We start from the raw sequence: 27,296 nt of genomic DNA, 5'->3' as shown, positions 1-27,296 counted from the left end.
ATAAGCCTGAACCAGCACACAACAGGAACTGACTCTCTCTCTGTGAGTGTGTGTGTGTGTGTGGCAACCACATTTCAAACTTACTGTCCCAACATGATTTTTTAGCAATTACTACCATGTTTCAAACTAAAATGCATTAGCAGGGTAACAGGCTACTTTTTAATTTAAACATGTTATTTTCATAGGCTGTAGTGTACATGACATTGCAAGACAACTCCAACAAAAATCATCTGGAAGGAAAATATGTTTGGTTTCTGAAAGGTGAAATAGCCAAAGTGTTGTTGGTGAATAAAGTCTGCTTCATTGCTGCTGTGCTATGCTTATGAAAGGGCCCATTCGGAGCCCTTAAACTTTGGCAGTGAGCTGAATAACTTTACTTACAAGGTAAGACACCACAGCATTTTAAAATGTACGAACAAACTAAGAATTTTAAACATAAACACATGTGACGTAGTAGAGTTTGACACAATATAATAATATTAGCAATCCGTCACTGCTGTTTCGTAATCTAACATGAAGTGGACCATGAACATGAACTTTCCCATAAATGTATTGCATCCAGTCGGAGTTCAACGCAATCTGCTCTTCCCTGTCAAATGCCTCGCTTTAATTCATTCTGACAGGCTTTGTGTAGCACCAGAGCTTCCAGACAAAGACACCAGTCATTCAGATACACAAGCAGTATTACAGAGAGATGGAGACTCAGAAGTGGCTTTCAGATTTGTAGTCTGTGAGCAGCTAGAAGGTATTTTTACAGAGAATTTGAAATGTAAAACTACTGCAGTCACACTAATAATAAAGTATTCTTTGAAGGCAGAGCTGGAAACAGTCCAGTGAGATCACAGAGAAATATTATATAGCACCAGTGCTACCATCAGCCAATAGGAACAAGTGAGAATGACGTGCGCACACGCACAGCCCTGCAGGAAATAACCAGACCCAATGTGACTCTGGATTTGACCTTCCAGCAGAAGTAAATGATGTGGGTGACCAAACTAGATTTTGTTTTCCACTCACGTGTTAATTCTCACCTGAACAGTGAAGAGCAGACATACACGTGTGTGCAGATTGACAATTATATGTATTTTTACACTTTTACGATATATAAACTAGAAAATATACATTTTTAAACACTTTTTTTATTACTCACAGTTCCTGTTTTTTGAGCTCGTCCAAAGGTGTATGTAAAAAACGCATAGGCTTTCGGTCGAGGAACCAGTGCGCCACTAAAATACATAGTCTGCACCAGTCCATTAAGCATGCTTTCAAGCAAAAACCTGCACCTTTTGTTTCGTTTGCACCATCTTCATTAGACGTTTCTATGCACAGATGAATAGCCCATGGGTTGCCAAATCTGCTTAAAAAATAACCAGTACAGTGGCCATTCAAAACGGGCAACAGTCTGAAAGCCGGCTCCGATGCCAACCACACCCATTCAAGGCGACCTGACATTTCCCGCAAGATCCACCCGAGCACTTAAATTATGAATCATTACTATAAGCATTGTGAATTTGGGAAAGGTGAGACACACATTTTTTGAAGTCTATAAGATGATTTACAGACTACAACTTAAACCTAGTGTGACAAGAACCACATAAAGCAAACACAGTAACAAATAGATTCACAATATACGTGCAGTGGTACATGCATACTATTCTTAGTGTGTGTGGGAAACTACAGACCCAGTTCAACTCCAGGAAGTGACATCAATGATCAATCCCGCCCTCACCCACGCACCTTTTGTGACGTGGTGGTTTTTAACTATCATTCCTTTTCGCATGCTTACAAACAAAACAACGTAGTGCATTTACAATCCAACATCACGTGATGGAAGCGCTTTAAAAATGAAGACTCCTAACTGCCTGAAGGAATATCAGCAAGTTCACTCCTACCTCTTCTTTACAATTTCACCAACAGTGTAAAAACCAGGTAAACTACATGCAGACGTGTCGGTACAGTCCTCATTAGGAGCGAAGACACAGTGAACATCAGCTCAGAGCTTGATCAAACAACTGGGTTTAGGTTCTAAGGTTATTTTACCAGACAAAAAAGCGATGAGTAAGTTGTAAGAGTAGTAAATGACACTGACCTCCTGCATACATGACAGCCAGCATGATTGAGGAGATCCATGATACCTGACTGCTGGTGGCATTGAAGATCACCTCGATCTCTTTGAAGAAGACCGTGATGGACTTGGGGAAGGCATAGGAAAACCCGATGCTGATAAAGGCCCCCACGACCACCGCCCAGCCCCATCCGCCCTCCGGAGGCGTGTACCCAATCGGCCCTCCTGTCGCTGGAGGCATCTTAACACACACACACAGTGATGATGATGATGATGAGGAAAATTATCAGATGAGCTTCAAGCACCAAGAGTCAGTCTGTGGGGAGAGAAAAAGAGAGATGAGGAGATCCATTAAAGAAAAACAGATTCACAATAGTTCCTCAAAACTGATAAACTGGCATCTGGCCTCAAGTCTCTCAGGGTCACCACTGCAGTCCTGACTGGGAACTTATCCACGCAAACAGGGCAACATGAGAAAGAGTACAGCATGTAAAGGTGAAGCATGCACAAATACATTGCGTAAATGCTTTGAAGTTTCAACGGATCAGCTATATTCCGTTACACTTTAACTGATGTGATGTCAAAACACACAAACATACAAGATAATACTACTACAAACTTCTGACGTAAGGTCAAACAAATCCAATGTCCTTTCCATGCCGCTAATTCAACAAAGTAAGTAAGAGAGTAAGTAAGGTTTATTTATATTCACCTTTCACAGACCACGAGGGGCCACAGAGTGCTTTTCAATAAAATAATAGCAATAAAATACTTTATTGCTATTTATTGCTTTATTGCTACATACAGAATTGCTTTTTATACTATAGTAATATTTATTATAATCTAACATTTTCCCACATTTGACACAGGTTTTCAACATGATGTTTCAGATCTGCAAGTTAGTTGATGTGTTATTTAAAAATAAAAAATCCTATAACTTTCGAGTCCTTTTCGGGTGTGTTGAGATGCCGCTCTTAGGGCGGCATGCATTTAGGGGTCAAAGCTAAATCCCTCACAGGGCCGCAGTGAAAGCAGGGTCATGTATCCGAGGAAAGAGACAGTGGGTCAACAATTTCTCTCTGTTGGCTAAGGTTTCATTTTGTCATGTAATGTTTGTTATGATACTATGTCTAGGGCTGCACAATTAATCGAATTTTAATCACGATCACGATTTTGGCTTCCCACGATCAAATTCGCGTGATCGAGCGATATTTAAAATGCGTCATTCATTTACGCTTTGTATTAAAGTTTTTTTTTTTTTAAAGCCAGTCTAGCGCGCTGTAAAGCCGCTGTCTGATCACGTGCGTCCATGCACCAATAAGAGTTGTTCCCTGCAGCGCGCAGCAGCTCAGTCAGTTTCCAGATGTAGACAGTCACAGACAGAAGACAGAGTAGCGTGAGGAAAATACCACAACAGATAGCAGGCTATAATCTATCTTAACAAAGAAAAAATGTCTAACGTAGCAGAGGGAGCGGCCGAGGGGCTTGTCCCGAGAATCGGATCGTCATCCATTGTGTGGAAACATTTTGGGTTTCAGGCAAGTGACACAAAACAAGAACAGGTCATATGCAAAGAGTGCCATAAAGTTGTTTTGGCACCACAAAGCAACACAACGAACCTCTTTAACCACTTAAAAAAACACCATAAAGTTCAATACGATTAATGTATGAGGGCGAAGAAATGCGTTGCAAAGACTAATCATCCCACAACATCAACTCAGACATCCATCGAAGCGAGCCTCTTTAGCGCATCACCATACCCATCCACCTCCCAAAGACACAGTGAAATAACGAATGCAGTCGCATTTCATTTGGCTAAAGACATGTGCTCAATAAACACGGTGACAAACGAAGGCTTCAAATTCTTGGTCAACACTCTGGATAAACGATACGTGATCCCCTCGCGTAATTATTTTTCAAAGGTGGCACTACCTGCGATGTACAGAAAACGCAGAGGGGAAATAGAGCGTTTAAAATAGCGACCTATTTTATTTTGATGCACATATCTGTACATTAGCAGGAATGTTGCACAATATGGATGTGAAGGCAGTAAATGTAATTAGCTTGTGTGACAATAAAAAATTGTTTTGGTTAAAATCAACAAATAATCGTGCTAATTAATCGTGATCTCAATATTGATCAAAATAATCGTGATTGTCATTTTGGCCCTTATCGTGCAGCCCTAACTATGTCATTTGTATATGTGGAACCATAGTATTAAACAGACAACTGTCACATACTAGTCATTCCTGCCATTCAAAGTGTATATAAGGTGTGTCCAGAACTTAGTGCACCATTATTAATGAGAATGCAAACCCATGACTTCTACGTTGCTAGCTCCATGCTCTACCAGTTGAGCTACAGCGTCAAATGCCGTTTTCAAAAGCGACATTGGTACAGATGTGAACAGTGAGGGGCAGTTGTTTATCAAGGTTATTAATCAAGCTTACTGTTAGTGTTAACCAGTGTGTTGAGATTTAACTGCTAAAAGGTCAATAGCTTCTAGTGTAAGTGGCACAAACCTGCTACTGCAGAAAAACTGCTTAGCTAAGGCATGGACCCATTTTAAGCTGGTTTAAAATTTCGTTCTACTGTGGCACTGAAGTAATGCTTCCATCATGCCTCAACACAATGCCTGATAAACATGTGAAGCGGTCAACCCTAAACGCATGTATTCAAATAATGTGTGTACGTTTTGTAATCGGAATAACTTGAGGGTGAATAAATGAATCCTTTCTTGTGAATTGTTCCTGTAAGTGCCTAAAGATTGTTTTGCTATCGAAGGTTCACCCAAAAATAGAAATTGTGTCATCATTTACTCATCACCTAAAAAAACATATGAACACAGATTACATTAAAGAGTCTGTGCAACGGTGTTTCATGCATTCTGACTTCTTTACAATGTTAAACGTTCTCTTTAAAACGAGCTGGATGTATAAGGTATTATCTTTGTACTTCTGAAGTTTTTTTTATCATGAAAATCAGATTCCTAACAACTTTTTTAGTCCCCTATTGGACATTATAAAATCAACTTGTACATTATGAAACACAACTTCTAATTTAATGAATATATCATGCAGTAATAAACAATATGTAAACACTGCTAAATATTTTCAAATGACGACAAAAAATGTATGCTTTGTTTTCTTAATAGGCGTAGCTTTTGCATAGTGCTCGTGTTAGCAGAGGTGGCGATCATTTCACACTGTCAAGCCTCCTTCCTCCATTGACTGAACCCTCATAGCTGGGGTGGGAATCACATGGCACCTCACGATCAGTACCAATAGTGGTACATGGCTCACGATACCCAAAATATCATGATGCGGCAATACTATGATAATCCATATATTGTTTGGCAAATCTTTGCAATATATCACAATATCTGCCTGACTATGAAAAAAATGCCCATGAAAAGGTTAAGTGCAACATTCGTCTCTTTGTTCAAGTCCACAAAACCTTTCCCCTTAAATCAAAGCACATGTACATTCACAAATATGCATCAAGCTATAGGCGGGAGGAATGACCAAAAAATCTTGAGTTTTATTTCACGGAAACTATATATTTCATTGTAACAATCTCCCATTTTAATTCTATATCTTATACCTCATATGCGTGTTAAGCGGCACTCAGTGGACCCACAAAGTAATAACCTGTGGAAATATTTTTAGAGTGTCTTGTTTTATTAATCAATAAAAATATTTATATTTGCCACAGCGTATCTATTCTCATATTGCACGGATAAGGACTGCGATACATCGCAATATCGAGATATTAGTGCTTATGTGCGCGAACGTTGAAACATGTCCGTCTAACACATTTTCGTGTTTACATAGAAAAACAGTTGGAAAGTAGTACCGCAGGATGGAAAATCGTGCTGTCTAGGAATGGGCAGGCCGGTCACTGTAGCTCACAGCACGCACATACTTTGTGCAGTTATTAGCGTGTCCTGTGTTTATGGTAAATCTGTCTAATATTGCTTGGATTGTTGGTTACCATCATTTATTGATTTTCTTTATTTAATAATAAGACCGCAAGACCAGTCGGATCTCTTATAAATATGACCAAACTAAAGAATCTACGGGTATGTGAAGGGTGCACCACTTTAAAAGACCAAAGATAGAATTTAATACTGTTAAAAATACAGTGTCACCAGACATTAAACATAACCTTTATTTGTCTAATTTGTCACGTAGTAAACACTACGGCAAACCCTCTATTCTCCCGTTGTAGACAGTTACAGTACAACGCCACGGAGTACTTCAATACAATGACGGAACGCCGTTGCCGTTCCATCCGCAGCTGTTCCTTAAAGTCCCTACTGTTCTTAGAACAGCATCAACATGATGTTGAGTCATACTAGGCCAAACCGTTAAACAGATGATAATGATTTAAAGTTCTAGACAGCTGCATGTTCTTGACCTCTGGTCTCTAATCAAGTATTGAGAAAGCTTATCACGTATAATACTGAAATCTGTAAGGAAATAACTACTACTGACACACAAAGTTCCTGGCAACAATCCTACCACATCCCACTTCCAAAGTGACACATGGAATAAACAATATTTTTAGCCTTTTCAAATCCTAAAATACATTCCAAAAACTAGCACATGAAAAAACATCTGAACACGGAAAAGCTCATACACACACTAGCTGAACTTTTCAGAAAGAAATCAGGGAGGGGTTTAAACAGATCAATCACAGCACTTGCGACCCGTGTTTTTGGAGAAGTGCATGTCTGGCTACGCACAGCTACGGCGTAGGTCCTATGCATGAACATAAATTACGCGTTATCCCTGACTGGATGTGTAATCTGTCAATTCAATAGTCTGTGTCGAGCAGCTTCCTGTGAGAAATATCAGACAAATCACTGAAGGTGAAACCATATTAAAAGCTTGAGGAACATTTAGAAAAGCCCAGCCAGTGAAATGAAGAAGTGAGTTATTTAATTTTGATGCTAGTGTTTGTGACAGAACCTTTGGGTATTAAAATATTAACTCTAGCACATTAAAGCAATGACCTCTTTCCTTATCCACTCAAAAAGGGCCTATAGGGCAGGTACTAAACCCCAGAACAAGATCAACTGGGGCCATATATGCATTGCTCCCTGCTGCCTTTTTAATAAAGTAGAAATGTGTACATTTAATCTAACTGAAATCGGTGACAGGAAAAACTATTGAATGGGTGACTGACCTCAAGATATCTAAATAAGCGCTTTTGTTTTCCACTGACTTTGACTTAAGCCACGTAAGAACAGTGTCGATTAACTGGTATACATTCTTTAGTGAATCATTTCTTAAGTGTATGAAAAGCTTGCAAAAACATATTACTAAAGATTAATCCATCGGGTTATTGAAGAACTTGTGTTGAAACATTAAGGGTTCAAAAATGATTTTGAAACGCAAATGACAATATTATTGTGTCAAGAAGTCACCAATGTTCACAAAAGGCCCCACTCATTTGTTAAATTACGAGATGCAAACTTTAGAATAGCTAGTGGACCAAGCTCTTCAAATGTCAGGAATGCAAATGGCAATATAATCCATGCAGTTTTCGCAGTGGCACTATTAATATTAGGGGTGTGTCAATATCCGACTGGTCTCGCGAGCACAAAATATCCTCAGGCCATTGGCAACCATTCTAGTTGCATATTCTCCCAAATTTAACTTGTGTGACCTCAAAATATATTTGGGAGAATTTCTGCAAGTGCACAATTTGTTGTGAAGCCATCCGTTTTCATTACTGTACAGAACACGCTAATAACTGCGCAAAGTATGTACGTGCCGCTGGCCCAGCCATTCATAGACAACGTGATTTTCCATCCCTCGGCGCTTCGTTCCCACTGTTTTTTTATGTAGACACGCACAGGTCTCAACATTCGCGCGCATCTCTCAGGTCTGCAGCTCCTAGTACTAGTGTTTATGGCGGTTCGAGCTGCCAGCAGCTGGGGGAGGCGCGCAGCACGCGTTTACGTACCACAAGTATAGCAATTGTAAGTTCTCATTACATTATTTTAAATACATTCACAGGCAACCTATTCAAAAACAGATCATCTGTCTCTTACATATGTGCAATGTAAGCATAAAACATGATATGTTTATGTAGTTTTAACTGTTTCTCTGACGGCTATGAGGGTTCGATCAGTGGTGGAAGGAGGGTTGACAGTGTGATATAATCGCCACTCTTTACTACAAGCTACGCCTGATAAGAAAACAAAGCAACATTTTTGGCGTGACCTTAAGTCTCTAGCGCTCCGCCTTCCCCCATTCTGCTCCACGTGAGGCTTGTTTTCAAAGAAAAGACTAATTTTTCTTCGGAGTGATGTGACGTGCCTGCATTTACACTACAGTGCATTTTCACTACTGTGGTGTACCGTATTACTGAACACCGGCACATATCTACTTCCAGCATGCTTTAGTAAGTATTTTCTTTTGACGAAAAGTGTGAATTACAATAGCAACTGATGCAACTACAAGCCAAAATGACTGGAATCAAACATTGCTAAAGTTATCTGATGACAGGATGACACACCCTCAGATCTTTCTGGATATCCACTGATGCTTTATTCATTATGGCACTTGCGATGCAATTTTATTGCCCAACTAACTAGAGCACCCTTTACAACCTCCCCTTTAAAGATGGTGTCAGCCAAAGTACACAAGTAATGACAGTAAATCAGTAAATCAAATTTACTACACTGTCTCTGATCTGGAATCTTCACGCAGATCACTTTTAGCTACCATCCAAATGACTAAAAGGTTCACATAATTTTGCAGAACAGGACCTTCCGTTAACTTCAGTCTCCTAATAGATTCATCCTGTACAACGTTAGGAAAATTAGACCTTTCCTATCAGAACACTCTACGCAAGTCCTAGTCCGGGCTCTTATCTTGTCCAAACTGGATTATTGCAATGCGCTTCTGGCTGGACTTCCTGCTTGCACAATCAAACCTTTCCAGATGATCCAGAATGCGGCGGCAAGAGTGGTCTTCAATGAACCGAAGAGAGCGCATGTAACTCCGCTCTTCAACAGGTTACACTGGCTCCCTGTTGCCGCCCGCATAAAGTTCAAAGCTATGCTCCTGGCCTACAAGACCAACACCGGATCCGCACCATCGTTTCTCCACTCGCTAATGCAGACCTATGTTCCTGCCAGATCCCTGCGATCTGAAAAGGAACAACGACTACCATCCCAAAAAGGAAAAAAGTCACTCTCCCGTACCTTCTCTGGATCTGTTCCACATTGGTGGAATGATCTGCCTGCTGCTACAAGATCAGCAGACTGTTGCCATCTTTAAAAACAAAACCTGAAAATGCATCTCTTCCGTCAACACGTCGCTGATTGATAAGCCAATTATTTTCCCTTTCTTTCTTCTTATTAAAAAAGTTAAATATACTAACCTCACTGTTCTTAGCTTTGTATACTGTGCTAGGCTTTAATGGACTAGTTTTGATGCACTTATGTAATTTGTTTCCTATGTTGTTATAATTGCTTTGGATAAAAGCTAAATGACAATTTAAAATGTAAATGTGATGGTGACTATAACAGACTATACAATTTAGTACGAAAACTATTAGCATTTATGTACGCAGTAAATTTTATAACCCTGTCAATCCACAATAATTATTCAAAAATTGTAAATGCCATTTGTATTTTTCATTAGAATAAAAAACTGCGTCACAACAGGGTTAGAATTGTCTTGTCTTATTTAACGCTTCTTCGCATCATCTGTAATTACTTTACAATATACAGAAAATATACAAAATAATTTGTATGTGTTCCTAAATCTTTGTTCAGTCAGATCGCAAGCTAGTTTAAATATTTTAAGTTCACACATGGCGGCCTGACGGATCGCTGTTATGCTCTGCTAACATCACCATATTGTAATGTTTTGAAAACGTGAGTCACAGAATCCGTTAACATTACTTGTATATAAGTTGGTATAAAAATACCAATGTAATATTAAATGATTAGATGATTGATTCATTTATTCCTTTATTACCAAAACCTGTTCGGAGCGGTTGTTCGGTTATTAGAAAAAGATTATGCTAACTTATGCTGATTTCACTAACTTGAAACATTTAACCGTACATTTCCCTGCAACTAATGTCAATAAGTTTGGCCTTAGCATAAGACTGGTACATTTTCCACACCTAAAGCCAGTATTTTCCTTCTACGAACTTCAAATAGGGTCGTCGCCTGTAAATAAAAATTAGGGTCCCGTAATAAACAGGACAACAAGCACTACAATGGCTCCGTCTTTGTTTTTATTATCCGTCGGCATGGAGGTATCAAGCCTGTTTGTTATTATCAACATTATAAACAAAAAAGCCAGGTATTGTCAGATCTGGGTTTTGTTATGGGGAGTTAGAGAACAGCAGTGCGTTTTCTCCGCTGTCGGCTTGTTAACCGTCGGCTTGAGAATAGACTTTCACTAGAGTAAATTAGACCTATATGCTTGTGTTTCGAATCAAGAAAATGTAGAACAAAATAAACAACATAAACCATATATCACAGACTGTATACGTTGCGTTTTGTATGTTTGGTTTTTGTTTGATTTCATGTCGCCCAGGTTTAAAAGCAGTTTTTATTTATTTTTCTTTTTTCCCCAACCTTACTAATCTTTTCAACATTGAAAAACCTATACGGGGTATAATATTAGTGAGTTATGAACATTTAATGATAAATTATAAGCTTGACGTGAAATGTCATATGAAATACTAAGTCATATGTCGTTTTTAACAAGTTGACCATGTTAAGCATGAGAAGCCAGCACCAACGGTGTAAAGTCAGAATGCATGACAAACCGTGTTATCCTGCCTTTAAGGTTTTGCTGACTTGCATTTTCAAATCTGTGCGCTATAACGTTTTTTTTGTTTAATGAAGCATAAAGCAAATCTGTGGCATTCCTTCCCTCCCAGCACGAACCCTGGTACTACCATGCTTGCAAACACGTGATATAAAAGTACACAGACCCACCAAGTGATTTGCGAGCGCAAAACATCTTTACAAAGTCTTAAGCCCTAAGAGTCAAACACACCCATCCATAGAACATTCCTACTGCAAAATATTTTTATAGTCCATGCCCACTGTATTATATTCTCTCATATTGTATTCTGTATTTATTCTAACTGTATATCCTGCACTTGCTAACTGCACTTCTGGTTAGACCTAAACTACATTTCGTTACACTGTACTTGTATATGTGTAATGACAATAAAGTTGAATCTAATCTAAAAAAATCCCTCATTGGTCTCTCAATGATGCATCACAGCGCTTTCCTCTGGGTTCTGAGGACAAAACGGTTGACTAATGTGCGCTAAACACTTACATGTGAGCAACGACTTTAGTGAAAGACTTCTCTTCAGCTCAATGTTAAGAATGTCTTTAATTTGCGTTTAAATAAAAGAGATGTATACAACTAAATGAAGAGCCAGACAGACGGGCCCCAGGCCAGTTCACACTCCATTCTTATTCAGATTTTCTGAAAAAATCCCCCGGTCTATCTTTTTAAAGGGTCATGAATTTGAACCCCCCTTTCAGCGACAGTCTACCTCACTGTCGTTTTGAAAAATGCAACTAAAATGGGCGCGAATGCTGTGTGAGAAGAAGAGAGGGGGAGTGGGCAAAACCGAGAGAAAACAGGTAAAGGCGTTTTACATACAGTGCAAAATCGGATTAATGGGCAAAAGATGACCTCTTCCGAGCGGGTTCTGCTTATGCTATTTATGAGCTTTCCCTGATAAAAGAAAACCGTTTACATGACTTACACGTTATCAGCTTATTGAGCATAATCAGAGTAAGACTCCAGTGGAGCTGTTAACAACATGACAAGATAATTCAGCGAGCGCTTGATCTGGTTCTCACATTCTGTGCGACTGCTGAATCATTAATAACACTTCTACCAAATATATTATTGACTGAAAATATCTCACATGAAAGAATCAGATATTATGAACCTTAGAGTGGGTATCGGGCAGTGACGAAATGACAGATTTAGTCTGCGTGTCCCTCAAAGCTATCATCATGACTTACCTACACCTACAATTTAGCATAATTGGCCTTCAGACCTTAAATGGTACCATTGTTCTTCTATTTCAAGCTTGAATACTGGAGCACCCATTCATTGTATACATTGTGCTGAGTCATGCCAACTTCAATTTCCAAAACTACCATTCATTGTAACTGCATTAAAAAGAGTGTCTAGTACAAAGTCAGTCTTCCTTTTCTTCAAGAAGTCAACATAAAGGTCTGTACACGATGACATATGTTATATCCTTGTCTGAAATGTGTGAGTTTTGTATGTTTTTACATTTTAACACAAGTTTTGAAGTATCTTCACGTTTCAAGCTTCGGTAAATATAATCAGTATTACCCAACTCGCACTATGGCAAACACTTTACATCATCGCCATTTGAACAGACTGAAGCATCCAATGAGCGAGTGCAGTCGAACATGCAACAATGAACTTTTGGCATTTATACAAAGCCAACAATAGAATGACCTCGCTAGAATTCAACCTCCACCTCATACATGGAAACATAGCACACAACATAACTGCCATGGCTACCGGGTACTCAACATGCAGGTATACATATAAACCTCCCAAATCATATTTGGTGTAAATGTTACAATATATATACCCTTTCACAGTGTAATAAAAAACAATGAACTAGATGGTGCCAATTTGGCAAGATCACAAAATGAATTAATGCATACATTCATACACAAAATAAATAACTTCAGCCCTGTACTATGATTGGCCTCACGTGACCTCAGCCGCAGCGGACGTTAGAATTGCTGACCCCAATACTACTCCACAAACTCACCATTTGTTCTTTTTTAAAGCTTTAATCTGTTTCAAACCAGTTTTGATCACGCAATTCAGCCACAAACTCACTTCTAGCAAAGAACAACTCGCACAATATTAAATACAAATGAAGAACGAGAAACAAAGACGGACGATGGGAGATCATTAACTTGTAAACGGGAGCATGAGTAAAAGATGAAATTGCACCAGAGGAACTCTGGAATTCACACTACTGATATGATTAAGAGGGACACACGGAAATAACACGATAATAAAACCATGTTATATGCTTGGATACGCAATCCAGTTATCTTCTAAAACGTCTCACGCCAGCACAAACAGGTATGGGGCCGTTTAGTTTAACGAGAGCGCGGACTTTGCGACCTACATATAACCTCGGTATAAAATAAAAGCTCATAACGCCTCTACCTGATATATTTAGTCAGATGTTTATCAGACCCCAACAACAATGGACCACTCAGAAAGTGTCTTAATCTTCAGTAGAGAGAATCTTGGTGAGACGCCGAATAAGACCACGTTCATCTTGCCCTAAAAGACCGCGGTCAAGCCAGCCGCAGTTCGAAAATACACGGTCAAGCCAGCCGCAGTTTGATTAATTATGCGCGCATACTTCGTAAACTACGGTAATTTCTAGAAACACCGCTTTTAAAGCTTTATTTAAATGCGGATCGTCTGTGTGTCTCCTCAATATTATACATTGCGTTTTACGTTTAGAATATGTCGTTTTTGTAGTAATTTATGTATTTTTTTCCGAATGTTTGCATTATAATTTCTGTAAGCTAAAGTACTTTATTGCAAAAACAATGTCTCCGTCTAAAACTAGCCTATTATTATAGACCTTTGTCCTGCATATAAAACAGTTTATCCAATTCAATTATTTGTCTAATATCTATACTCCTACGACAATTAACATGATTTTTATTTGTTCAAAACAAGTTTAGTGGTTTTAATACACGATTTCTAATAAGTTTCACAAACGGATGGTCTCTTCCTGTAGGTGGCATCCCACACTATATGCACACCATATATGGACTAATTTTACTGTAGCATTTCAGAGAAATTGTCATTTTTCCTCTTTAAATGCCTATAAAAACATGATTTCCAATAAGTTTCACAAACGGATGGTCGGTTCCTCTAAGGGGCATCCCATACTATATGCACACCATATATGGACTCATTTTACTGTAGCATATGGGAGAAATTGTCATTTTTCCTCTTTAAATGCCTATAGAAACATGATTTCCAATAAGTTTCACAAACGGATGGTCTCTTCCTCTAGGGGGCATGCCACACTATATATACACCATAAATGGACTAATTTTACTGTAGCATTTCAGAGAAATTGTCATTTTTCCTCTTTAAATGCCTATAGAAACATGATTTCTAATAAGTTTCACAAACGGATGGTCGGACTCTGTTGGGGGGCATCCCACACTATATGCACACCATATATGGTCTCATTTTACTGTAGCATTTGAGAGAAATTGTAATTTTTCCACTTTAAATGCCTATAGAAAGATGATTTCCAATAAGTTTCAGAAACGGATGGTCGGATCCTGTAGGGGGCATCCCACACTATATGCACACCATATATGGACTCATTTTACTGTAGCATTTGGGAGAAATTGCGATTTCCCCAATTTAAATGCCTATAGCAACATGATTTCTAATAAGTTTCACAAACGGATGGTCGGGACTCTGTAGGGGGCATCCCACACTATATACACAACATATATGGACTCATTTTACTGTAGCATATGGGAGAAATTGCGATTTCCCCAATTTAAATGCCTATAGAAACATGATTTCTAATAAGTTTCACAAACAGATGGTCTCTTCCTGTAGGGGGCATCCCACACTATATACACAACATATATGGACTCATTTTACTGTAGCATATGGGAGAAATTGTCATTTTTCCTCTTTAAATGCCTATAGAAACATGATTTCCAATAAGTTTCACAAACGGATGGTCGGATCCTGTAGGGGGCATCCCACACTATATATACACCATAAATGGACTAATTTTACTGTAGCATTTCAGAGAAATTGTCATTTTTCCTCTTTAAATGCCTATAGAAACATGATTTCCAATAAGTTTCACAAACGGATGGTCGGATCCTGTAGGGGGCATCCCACACTATATATACACCATATATGGACTCATTTTACTGTAGCATTTGGGAGAAATTGTCATTTTTCCTCTTTAAATGCCTATAGAAACATGATAGTGGCAGGGGCTCTAGCCTGTAGAACAGTCTCCCGGACCGCTACCGACAAGCCCCCTAGGGTCTCCTCGTCCCGTCCAGGGGCCAGGCATGGAGTCTCCAGAGGCCTGGGTTGGGGTGCCAAACCGTGCCCTTCCCCTGCGACAACAGGTCCTTCGACAGGGGAATGGGCCAGGGGGGGGCCGTCGTCAGATCTACCAGATCCGAGAGCCAGGTCTGGGTGGGCCAGTATGGCGCCACTACCAGAACCTGATGCCCCTCTTCCCTGACCTTGCACAGGACCTGTGCAAGGAGGCTCACTGGGGGGAAGGCGTACTTCCGCTTGTCTCGCGGCCAGCTGTGTGCTAAGGCATCCGTGCCGAGGGGACCCTCGGTCAGGGAGTACCAGAGCGGGCAATGGGTGGAGTACGGGCAGGCAAACAGGTCCACCTGTGCTTGACCGAACCGCTCCCATATGAGCTGGACTGCGCGGGGATGGAGCCGCCATTCTCCGCGGGGAATGCCCTGACGATAGAGCGCATCGGCTGCCTGGTTTAGGTATCCCGGGAGAAACGTGGCCCGCAGGGACTTCGTCACCTGCTGACTCCAGAGGAGGAGGCGTCGGGCGAGTTGCGACAACTGCCGTGAGCGTATGCCGCCCTGATGATTGATGTACGCCACAGCAGTCGTGCTGTCCGACCGGACTAACACGTGTTTGTCCTGCACGAGGGGCTGGAGCCTCCTCAGTGCCAGATGGACTGCTAGCAACTCTAGGCAGTTGATATGCCACCGCAGTCGGGGACCCGTCCAGTGACCCGATACTGCGTGCCCGTTGCACACCGCACCCCACCCTTGCAGGGAGGCGTCTGTCGTTACTACGACACGCCTCGAAACCTGTCCGAGCGGGACCCCCGCCCGGAGAAAGGTCAAGTCTGACCAGGGTAAGAGAGTGCGAAGGCACTGCGGCGTTACCGTAATCCGCCTGGTGCCGGCGTGCCACGCCGTCCAGGGAACCCGACTCTGTAGCCAGTGCTGAAGCGGCCGCATGTGCATCAACCCGAGAGGGATTACCCCCGTCGAGGACGCCATGTGCCCCAGGAGCCTCTGAAAAATCTTCAGCGATGTCGAGGGATGCTGACTGATCAACCTCAGACAGCGCAGCACTGACTGTGCACGCTCGTTGGTGAGACGTGCTGTCATACGGACAGAGTCTAGTTCCATACCGAGGTAAGAGGTGCTCTGCGCGGGGGAGAGCTTGCTCTTCTCCTGGTTGACCCGGAGGCCTAGACGGTCTAGGTGCCGAAGCACAAGGTCCCTGTGCGTGCACAACACATCTCGCGAGTTTGCCAAGATAAGCCAGTCGTCGAGATAGTTTAGCACTCGCACGCCTTGCTCCCTGACAGGAGCTAAGGCAGCCTCCACTAGTTTGGAAAAAACCCGTGGAGACAGGGCCAGACCGAATGGCAGGACCCTGTACTGATACGCCCTTCCCTCGAACGCGAACCGTAGGAACGGTCGGTGTCGGGGAAGAATAGAGACGTGAAAGTACGCGTCCTTCAGGTCGATTGCCACGAACCAATCCTGGTGACGTACCGAACCCAGGATGCGTCTCTGCGTCAGCATTCTGAACGGCAGCCTGTGCAGGTGTTTGTTCAGGCGACGCAGATCCAATATGGGCCGCAGCCCCCCGCCCTTTTTGGGCACGATGAAGTACAGGCTGTAAAACCCGGACGACATCTCGGTTATAGGGACGGGTTCGACCGCACCCTTCGCCAGAAGGGCGGCAACCTCCTCCCGAAGCACGGAAGCATTCTCTCCTCGCACCGAGGTGTACAGAATGCCCCGAAACTTGGGGGGGCGCCTGGCGAATTGGATCGAGTAACCGAGACGGACTGTCCTCTCTATCCAGTGTGACGGGCTGGTGCGCTGCCAAGCGTCCAAGAACCGCGACAGTGGGACCAGAGGGACAATCTGCTTCACCGTGCCGGGGAAGGCTGGTTCGGTGGCTGACAGTGCGGTCACCTCGCAAAGGGGGGACCCCCTGGGAGGCTGACGGCTCTGTAGTTTTACCTGCTTCCGGCGGCCTGACGCAACATCCGGGGGAGATTGCAGTCGGCGGCCCGATCCATCCAAGACACCGTCCGGACGAGAGTGCTGTGGAGGAAAACCCAGGGGAAATATCTCTCTTTGTGAGTAAGTGGGTGCCGGGCCCTGAAAAGGGCCCGGACTTGATGGAGACGCGGCAGGCAGCGTCCTTCCCCGATCCAGCGTTGGAAAGGCCGGGATTGGACCCAATGAAACTTCCCCTAGGTTCGTCCCGTCAGGGCCGCTTAGCAGCGCTCTTGGCGGACTGCTGACGGGGGACAGATGCCTTCTTCCGCGGGGCTCGACGTCTCTGGCGGGTCGTCCTATGGGAGGGTCCTGGAACCGGAGGTGCCACCGTTGGAGGGCGGGGCTGTTGGGAAGCAGACTGCGGCCGAGAACGTGACGACCTGCTGGTGGCCACGTCGCGGCGCGGCAGGATCTGCTTAATCGCCTCGGTCTGCTTCTGAACCGTGGAGAACTGCTGCGCTACGTCCTCCACGGTATCACCAAACAGCCCGGCTTGCGAGATGGGCGCGTCTAGAAGGCGAGCCTTCTGGGCGTCGCTCATCTGCGCAAGGTTAAGCCACAGATGCCTTTCCTGGACCACCATTGTGGACATCGACCGACCCAGGGCGCCCGCCGTGGCCTTCGTCGCCCGTAGCGCGAGGTCTGTGGCAGTGCGCAATTCACTCATGCGAGTTGGGTCGGGCTTCCCGCCGTCCAAGTCCTTCAGGACTTTCGCCTGAAAGACCTGGAGGACTGCCATAGCGTGGAGTGCAGAAGCGGCTTGTCCAGCAGCACTGTAAGCCTTCGACACGAGTGTCGAAGAGAGCTTACATGCTCTGGACGGGAGTCTAGGTCGACCCCTCCAGGTGGCAGCCGTCTGCGGGCACAAGTGGCCCGCGACCGCACACTCCACCCGGGGAACGTCGACATAGCCTCTAGCCGCTCCTCCGTCCAGGGAAGCCACAGCCGCCGAACCCTCCTGCCTGATACGCGCCGAAAAGGGCGCATTCCAGGACTTGGAGAGTTCTTCATGCACTTCCGGGAAGAACGGCACCGGGGCGGGGCGCGGCTTTTGACCACGCCCCGATCCCAGAAACCATGCATCCAGCCGCGAGCGTTTCGGGGAGGGTGGAGCCACACACTGCAACCCGATGCACGCGGCTGCCCGAGAGAGCATGGCCGACATCTCTGCGTCCGTCTCCTCTGGTACTCGACTGCCCGACGACAGGAGGTCAGAGGAATCTTCCGCATCAGATGCCAGCAGGCAGCTGTCCGATGCAGCGACAGAAATGGAGTCATCATCCCTATACGTAGTCTTTCCGCTATGAGACGGCTGTCTGCCGCTCATAGGGGACAAACCTGGTGAGCGTGCAGGGGTATGGATGGTCCGCGAGCATGTTGCTGACGGAGCGACATCCATAGGAATCCCCAAATCACCCCCGCCGCTCGCCAAAGCGATCAACCGCGCCGAAACAGCGGCTGAAGACGCCTGGGAAGCAGACGGGGTGGTGGCAGCGCTCGAAAAGAACGTAGCCAACCGTGACCGCAACACCCTGATTGCCATGTCCGCACACACGGAACATGCCGAATCAGTGAAACCTGCCTCAGCATGCTTGAGCCCCAAGCTAGTGACGCAGGTGTCATGGCCGTCAGACTCCGGGATGAGTCTGTCGCATCCGAGGACACAGCTACGAGACATACTCGTAGCCGGAGGGACTTACCTCTAAGGTCTGTAGCCTTCTGCCGAAACGCCCAGGGGAAGTCCACGAAAGGAGAAGTCCGCTGCTCCGCGTCGTAAATCCAGCAGGAAAAGTTTTCTCGAAGTCGAGTAAAAGTGCGTTGCATAAAGAAACACACAGGTTCCGAAGAACAAAGGATAAGTGAATGACCGCCGCCATCTTCCTTTATACCCGTATGCACGGGGCGGAGACTGGCGTGCGCGTGCCATTCGCCAAGCCCATTGGCGTTTTTTAATTAATTATCTCGGAGAGGGTAGGTTCTCAGGATCAAACCCCAGTCAGTCTCTCACAACGTCGAGAGACCGACTGAAGGGGAACGGATGTTCTCTTCCTGTAGGGGGCATCCCACAGTATATGCACACCATATATGGACTCATTCTACTGTAGCATTTGGGAGAAATGGTCATTTTTCCACCTTAAATGCCTATAGAAACATGATTTCTAAGTTTCACAAACGGATGGTCGGACTCTGTTGGGGGCATCCCACACAAAATGCCCACCATATATGGACTCATTTTACTGTAGCATTTCGGAGAAATTGTCATTTTTCCTCTTTAAATGCCTATAGAAACATGATTTCTAATAAGTTTCACAAACGGATGGTCGGACTCTGTTGGGGGGATCCCACACTATATGCACACCATATATGGTCTCATTTTACTGTAGCATTTGAGAGAAATTGTAATTTTTCCACTTTAAATGCCTATAGAAAGATGATTTCCAATAAGTTTCACAAACGGATGGTCGGATCCTGTAGGGGGCATCCCACACTATATGCACACCATATATGGACTCATTTTACTGTAGCATTTGGGAGAAATTGCGATTTCCCCAATTTAAATGCCTATAGAAACATGATTTCTAATAAGTTTCACAAACGGATGGTCGGACTCTGTAGGGGGCATCCCACACTATATATACACCATATATGGACTCATTTTACTGTAGCATATGGGAGAAATTGCGATTTCCCCAATTTAAATGCCTATAGAAACATGATTTCTAATAAGTTTCACAAACAGATGGTCTCTTCCTGTAGGGGGCATCCCACACTATATACACAACATATATGGACTCATTTTACTGTAGCATATGGGAGAAATTGCGATTTCCCCAATTTAAATGCCTATAGAAACATGATTTCTAATAAGTTTCACAAACAGATGGTCTCTTCCTGTAGGGGGCATTCCACACTATATGCACAAATAATTATTATTGTGACATTTTTTTTCAGCCCGTAACTAGTCGTAACGAATCGTCTAGCTTATTGAGGAATGGTGAGCTATGACTTTTATAAGCGATCAGGCGTAGGGGGTATGATAGGGGGGCAAAAACTCGCCCCAAAAATCCCATTGACTTAACGTTACGACAAATTTCGGCGGGTCGTAGCTCCGAGTGAGAATTTCGTTGAGATACATGCTGGTAACGACATTTGAAGAGGCTGGCAGGCCCTTTAAGAACATACCTCACAATGGGGTGTAAGTTGCACCCCTGGGGTGTAGGAGCCCCCCCAAAAAGCCCCACTGACTATAATGGATGCCCATATAAGGAGTTAAAATGTCCCGCATGATATAACTTAGCAGTACCAGGCAACGAATCAGCATCCCAGGAACTTCAAAAAGATATGACGCCACGCCCATAGTAACCATTTACATGGACTTAGCAACCGATCCTATAGACTTCCATTATAAATGGCCCACATTGATATCTTGTCCACACAGTGTCGTAGAGACAAGGGGGTGGTCTCATTTGACTCAGGCATTCAATTGGTCTGTCACAGGATCATTGTGGAGCTTTTAAGCCACGCCCATTGCAACCAAATAGGTTTACTTATTTTACAAGATGTATATCTCTGCATCAGAACATCGTAGAGACATGGGAGTTGGTTAATTTCACTTATACCTCAGAGTTTTATAAATTGTTTAATGCCAAGCCACGCCCATGGCAACCAAACAGCTTAGCTTAGCAACTGTTAGGGCCAATAGCAAAACCTTCATCTTTGCATCAGAACATCGTAGAGACATGGGGGTTGGCTGTTTCACTAGTGGTTTGAATGGTCATCCCCCTAGCCCAACACCAGCATTTTGCCACATTAGCACCACTTTACAATTTCTTCAGAGAATGTACCTTTCAGTTTATAATTAATGTGTCTATAACTTTTGAAGCAGAAAAATGACAATTTTGGCCATCCGTTTTTGAAACTTATTAGAAATCGTGTTTCTATAGGCATTTAAAGTGGAAAAATGACCATTTCTCCCAAATGTTACAGTAAAATGAGTCCATATATGGTGTGCATATAGTATGGGATGCCCCCTACAGGATCCGACCATCCGTTTGTGAAACTTATTAGAAATCATGTTTCTATAGGCATTTAAAGTGGAAAAATGACAATTTCTCCGAAATGCTACAGTAAAATGAGTCCATATATGGTGTGCATATAGTGTGGCATGCCCCCTACAGGATCCGACCATCCGTTTGTGAAACTTATTGGAAATCATGTTTCTATAGGCATTTAAAGTGGAAAAATGACAATTTCTCCCAAATGCCACAGTAAAATAAATCCATATATGGTGTGCATATAGTGTGGGATGCCCCCTAGAGGAAGAGACCATCCGTTTGTGAAACTTATTGGAAATCATGTTTCTATAGGCATTTAAAGTGGAAAAATGACAATTTCTCCCAAATGCCACAGTAAAATTAGTCCATATATGGTGTGCATATAGTGTGGGATGCCCCCTACAGAGTCCGACCATCCGTTTGTGAAACTTATTAGAAATCATGTTTCTATAGGCATTTAAAGTGGAAAAATGACAATTTCTCCCAAATGCTACAGTAAAATTAGTCCATATATGGTGTGCATATAGTGTGGGATGCCCCCTACAGGATCCGACCATCCGTTTGTGAAACTTATTGGAAATCATGTTTCTATAGGCATTTAAAGTGGAAAAATTACAATTTCTCCCAAATGCTACAGTAAAATTAGTACATATATGGTGTATATATAGTGTGGGATGCCCCCTACAGGATCCGACCATCCGTTTGTGAAACTTATTAGAAATCATGTTTCTATAGGCATTTAAAGTGGAAAAATGACAATTTCTCCCAAATGCCACAGTAAAATAAGTCCATATATGGTGTATATATAGTGTGGGATGCCCCCTAGAGGAAGAGACCATCCGTTTGTGAAACTTATTAGAAATCATGTTTCTATAGGCATTTAAAGTGGAAAAATGACAATTTCTCCCAAATGCCACAGTAAAATTAGTCCATATATGGTGTGCATATAGTGTGGCATGCCCCCTACAGGATCCGACCATCCGTTTGTGAAACTTATTGGAAATCATGTTTCTATAGGCATTTAAAGAGGAAAAATGACAATTTCTCCCAAATGCTACAGTAAAATTAGTCCATATATGGTGTATATATAGTGTGGGATGCCCCCTAGAGGAAGAGACCATCCGTTTGTGAAACTTATTAGAAATCATGTTTCTATAGGCATTTAAAGTGGAAAAATTACAATTTCTCCCAAATGCCACAGTAAAATTAGTCCATATATGGTGTGCATATAGTGTGGCATGCCCCCTACAGGATCCGACCATCCGTTTGTGAAACTTATTGGAAATCATGTTTCTATAGGCATTTAAAGTGGAAAAATGACAATTTCTCCCAAATGCTACAGTAAAATTAGTCCATATATGGTGTGCATATAGTGTGGGATGCCCCCTACAGGATCCGACCATCCGTTTGTGAAACTTATTGGAAATCATGTTTCTATAGGCATTTAAAGTGGAAAAATTACAATTTCTCCCAAATGCTACAGTAAAATTAGTACATATATGGTGTATATATAGTGTGGGATGCCCCCTACAGGATCCGACCATCCGTTTGTGAAACTTATTAGAAATCATGTTTCTATAGGCATTTAAAGTGGAAAAATGACAATTTCTCCCAAATGCCACAGTAAAATAAGTCCATATATGGTGTATATATAGTGTGGGATGCCCCCTAGAGGAAGAGACCATCCGTTTGTGAAACTTATTAGAAATCATGTTTCTATAGGCATTTAAAGTGGAAAAATGACAATTTCTCCCAAATGCCACAGTAAAATTAGTCCATATATGGTGTGCATATAGTGTGGCATGCCCCCTACAGGATCCGACCATCCGTTTGTGAAACTTATTGGAAATCATGTTTCTATAGGCATTTAAAGAGGAAAAATGACAATTTCTCCCAAATGCTACAGTAAAATTAGTCCATATATGGTGTATATATAGTGTGGGATGCCCCCTAGAGGAAGAGACCATCCGTTTGTGAAACTTATTAGAAATCATGTTTCTATAGGCATTTAAAGTGGAAAAATTACAATTTCTCCCAAATGCCACAGTAAAATTAGTCCATATATGGTGTGCATATAGTGTGGGATGCCCCCTACAGGATCCGACCATCCGTTTGTGAAACTTATTGGAAATCATGTTTCTATAGGCATTTAAAGTGGAAAAATGACAATTTCTCCCAAATGCCACAGTAAAATAAGTCCATATATGGTGTGCATATAGTGTGGGATGCCCCCTAGAGGAAGAGACCATCCGTTTGTGAAACTTATTGGAAATCATGTTTCTATAGGCATTTAAAGAGGAAAAATGACAATTTCTCCCATATGCTACAGTAAAATTAGTCCATATATGGTGTGCATATAGTGTGGGATGCCCCCTACAGGATCCGACCATCCGTTTGTGAAACTTATTGGAAATCATGTTTCTATAGGCATTTAAGGTGGAAAAATGACAATTTCTCCCATATGCTACAGTAAAATTAGTCCATATATGGTGTGCATATAGTGTGGCATGCCCCCTACAGGATCCGACCATCCGTTTGTGAAACTTATTGGAAATCATGTTTCTATAGGCATTTAAAGTGGAAAAATGACCATTTCTCTGAAATGCTACAGTAAAATTAGTCCATTTATGGTGTATATATAGTGTGGGATGCCCCCTAGAGGAAGAGACCATCCGTTTGTGAAACTTATTGGAAATCATTTTTCTATAGGCATTTAAAGTGGAAAAATGACAATTTCTCCCAAATGCCACAGTAAAATTAGTCCATATATGGTGTGCATATAGTGTGGCATGCCCCCTACAGGATCCGACCATCCGTTTGTGAAACTTATTGGAAATCATGTTTCTATAGGCATTTAAAGTGGAAAAATGACAATTTCTCCCAAATGCCACAGTAAAATAAGTCCATATATGGTGTGCATATAGTGTGGGATGCCCCCTAGAGGAAGAGACCATCCGTTTGTGAAACTTATTGGAAATCATGTTTCTATAGGCATTTAAAGAGGAAAAATGACAATTTCTCCCATATGCTACAGTAAAATTAGTCCATATATGGTGTGCATATAGTGTGGGATGCCCCCTACAGGATCCGACCATCCGTTTGTGAAACTTATTGGAAATCATGTTTCTATAGGCATTTAAGGTGGAAAAATGACAATTTCTCCCATATGCTACAGTAAAATTAGTCCATATATGGTGTGCATATAGTGTGGCATGCCCCCTACAGGATCCGACCATCCGTTTGTGAAACTTATTGGAAATCATGTTTCTATAGGCATTTAAAGTGGAAAAATGACCATTTCTCTGAAATGCTACAGTAAAATTAGTCCATTTATGGTGTATATATAGTGTGGGATGCCCCCTAGAGGAAGAGACCATCCGTTTGTGAAACTTATTGGAAATCATGTTTCTATAGGCATTTAAAGTGGAAAAATGACCATTTCTCTGAAATGCTACAGTAAAATTAGTCCATTTATGGTGTATATATAGTGTGGGATGCCCCCTAGAGGAAGAGACCATCCGTTTGTGAAACTTATTGGAAATCATTTTTCTATAGGCATTTAAAGTGGAAAAATGACAATTTCTCCCAAATGGCACAGTAAAATTAGTCCATATATGGTGTGCATATAGTGTGGGATGCCCCCTACAGGATCCGACCATCCGTTTGTGAAACTTATAGGAAATCATGTTTCTATAGGCATTTAAATTGGATAAATGACAATTTCTCCCAAATGCTACAGTAAACCATTACCATTAGTTATAAGTCATTATAGTATGAAAGCATGGTTTTTCAAAACGCTATAATACGCTTTCAAAAGCCATTACACAGTTAAACTTGTACAAATTCATGTTACTGTATTAAAATAATGTATTTGCATTTTGTAGCTAATCATTTAGACACTAACAACACATTTACTATAGGATACACATTAAAAAAATAATTTCACAGGAGTAGGCTACAGGTAAAACAATTTTAACCCGTTTTATTTGATGGAAATATCAGTAACAGTAACTGTTAAACAAAAGTTGCAGACGGAGACATTGCTTTCACAACATGCATAAGCAAACATTCTGATAAAAATGTTCTTCAATTACGGAAATTCTAAACGTAAAACGCAATATATAATATTGAGGAGACACACAGACGATCCGCATTTAAATAAAGCTTTAAAAGCGGTGTTTCTAGAAATTACCGTAGTTTACGAAGTATGCGCGCATAATTTATCAAACTGCGGCTGGCTTGACCGTGTATTTTCGAACTGCGGCTGGCTTGACCGCGGTCCTAAAAGCGCACTCACATCCTACCATGCTGTCTAGAAAGGGGTTTTGAGACCCTGTGATGATAATAATAACGTCCGATTACAAAATAATCGTTTCCTAGCTATTTAAATGATCGTGAAGAACTACTGAACACACCAATACGATTTGAACACACGTTTTACACTAAATCATGATAGCGAGATGCCCAGCAAAATGGACCACTCTCTCTCCAGCGGTACCATGTGGTTCACACAAGACCCCTGTGTGCGTCCTTTCGACACTTAACGTACCTTCACATTTCATTCAGCTCTCCTCTGGTCTTAAAAATGCTCTTCCCGTTTGTGATTTGCGGTCCCGGTTCGGTTAGCAGCATCGAGGGCACTGACCGAATGGCTCCGTGGACTCGTGGTGGCTAGACTGTGAGTTTTGCATCATACAGCGCGATTGCGATAGTGAAAGCCACGGCGCATGCGCAGTACTGCGTGGCGCTGTCGTAATACTCTCTCCAGTTACAAGGGCATCATGACTCTAAGCACGTAGGACGTGATGTTAAGACCTTCAAAAAATATTAACAATTTAATTTTAATCAACGGAAGACGATTCGTTAACTAAAGCAGCACTGTCTATGTACGAAGGTGGTGTCCAATACTGAAACATTGTTCATTTTACAACCCAATTTCTCTAAAAACAATACAGATGTTACCTTAAATCCTCAGTTGACAACTGTGGCAGCAGAAAATGTTATTATCTTTTTTTAACAAGAATTAGCTTTACATAAAAGAGCATGGAGGAACAAATTCCTTCAAATTGAATCAGCAGTAGAACAAAAATGAAAGAAGGATATGACAAATTATTCTTGCTAAACCACTTCTCATGTTTGTGTGAATTGCACTAGGCACGCAAACATGCAAATACACTGAAGCCTCTGGCTAAAATCCTCATCCAGCTAAACCTGAAATATAAAAAATAAATTCTAGTCACAGAATATCTCAAGATTTAGTTGGTGATTGTTGGTGAACCACCTGGTGATTGTATTCTATAATCAGGCTCGCAGATGGGACGGGGGGCATGACCCCCGCAGATTCACAGTGAAACGATCCGTCCCCCTCAATGTCCCTAAGAAAGGCGACAAACATCTGTAAAATTGAGGATTAATCAGGGTTTCCGCTATGTCCATTAGCCTAAGTAGTGGCGTAAAGGCCTGTGACGGGGCAGACACAGGATGACGCACAATAGTAATCTACCTACTCACTGCACGCTGTTCTGCTGTCAATAAACACACATGATGGTGCTGCTGCTAGCCTGCTACGACTTCTGACCCCGGAGCTACCTCAATTGTGCCTGTAGGAGCGGTAACCTTAGTGATCAAATGACCGAGCTGGCGATTTTTCTGTACTGAAAAAAATTGACTGGAGAACTGCCACATAAAGGCAATGAGGAGACAAAAATCCAACCCCTTCGTTTTTTTCAAAAACCAAACAATGTAAGTATCCTATGCCTGTTGACTTTTCCCAGATGTGGAAGATTACTTTTGTTATTTATTTGAATAGCGGTAGTCTTTTGCACTTAACAAACACAGCAAAATGTGGAGAGCATGACTTTGCTTTTAGGTGAGTTGATAGAGGCAAATAGCGAACAATTTATCGTCAGGAAATAATGTTTTAATTGGACTTAAAAGACTAAATTAGGGTCCTGGCATAACTTTTTCATCTAACCCAATGTACTGTAAATTTACTGACTTATGTTTTAATGTTTAAATAAAACATATT

The 27,296-nt window shown here is 42.1% G+C and overlaps 1 protein-coding gene across 1 annotated transcript in view; it reads right to left on the bottom strand.

Annotated features, from left to right (window-relative positions):
- Window positions 1–26,067, bottom strand: part of slc16a1b (solute carrier family 16 member 1b) — a 30,341-nt gene extending 4,274 nt beyond the window's left edge. Inside the window, exons 1-2 of the mRNA XM_079467163.1 lie at window positions 25,818–26,067; window positions 2,090–2,381 (exon numbers count right to left, since the gene is read on the bottom strand). Coding sequence (XP_079323289.1) covers window positions 2,090–2,306 — 217 coding nt within the window. The 5' untranslated portion in view covers window positions 2,307–2,381; window positions 25,818–26,067. The remainder of the gene's footprint in view (window positions 1–2,089; window positions 2,382–25,817) is intronic.
- Window positions 26,068–27,296: the final 1,229 nt, after the last annotated feature.

Source organism: Barbatula barbatula, assembly GCF_947034865.1.
Source record: "Barbatula barbatula genome assembly, chromosome: 11".
Classification (NCBI taxonomy): domain Eukaryota; kingdom Metazoa; phylum Chordata; class Actinopteri; order Cypriniformes; family Nemacheilidae; genus Barbatula; species Barbatula barbatula.
This window is presented reverse-complemented; position numbering and strand designations above follow the sequence as displayed.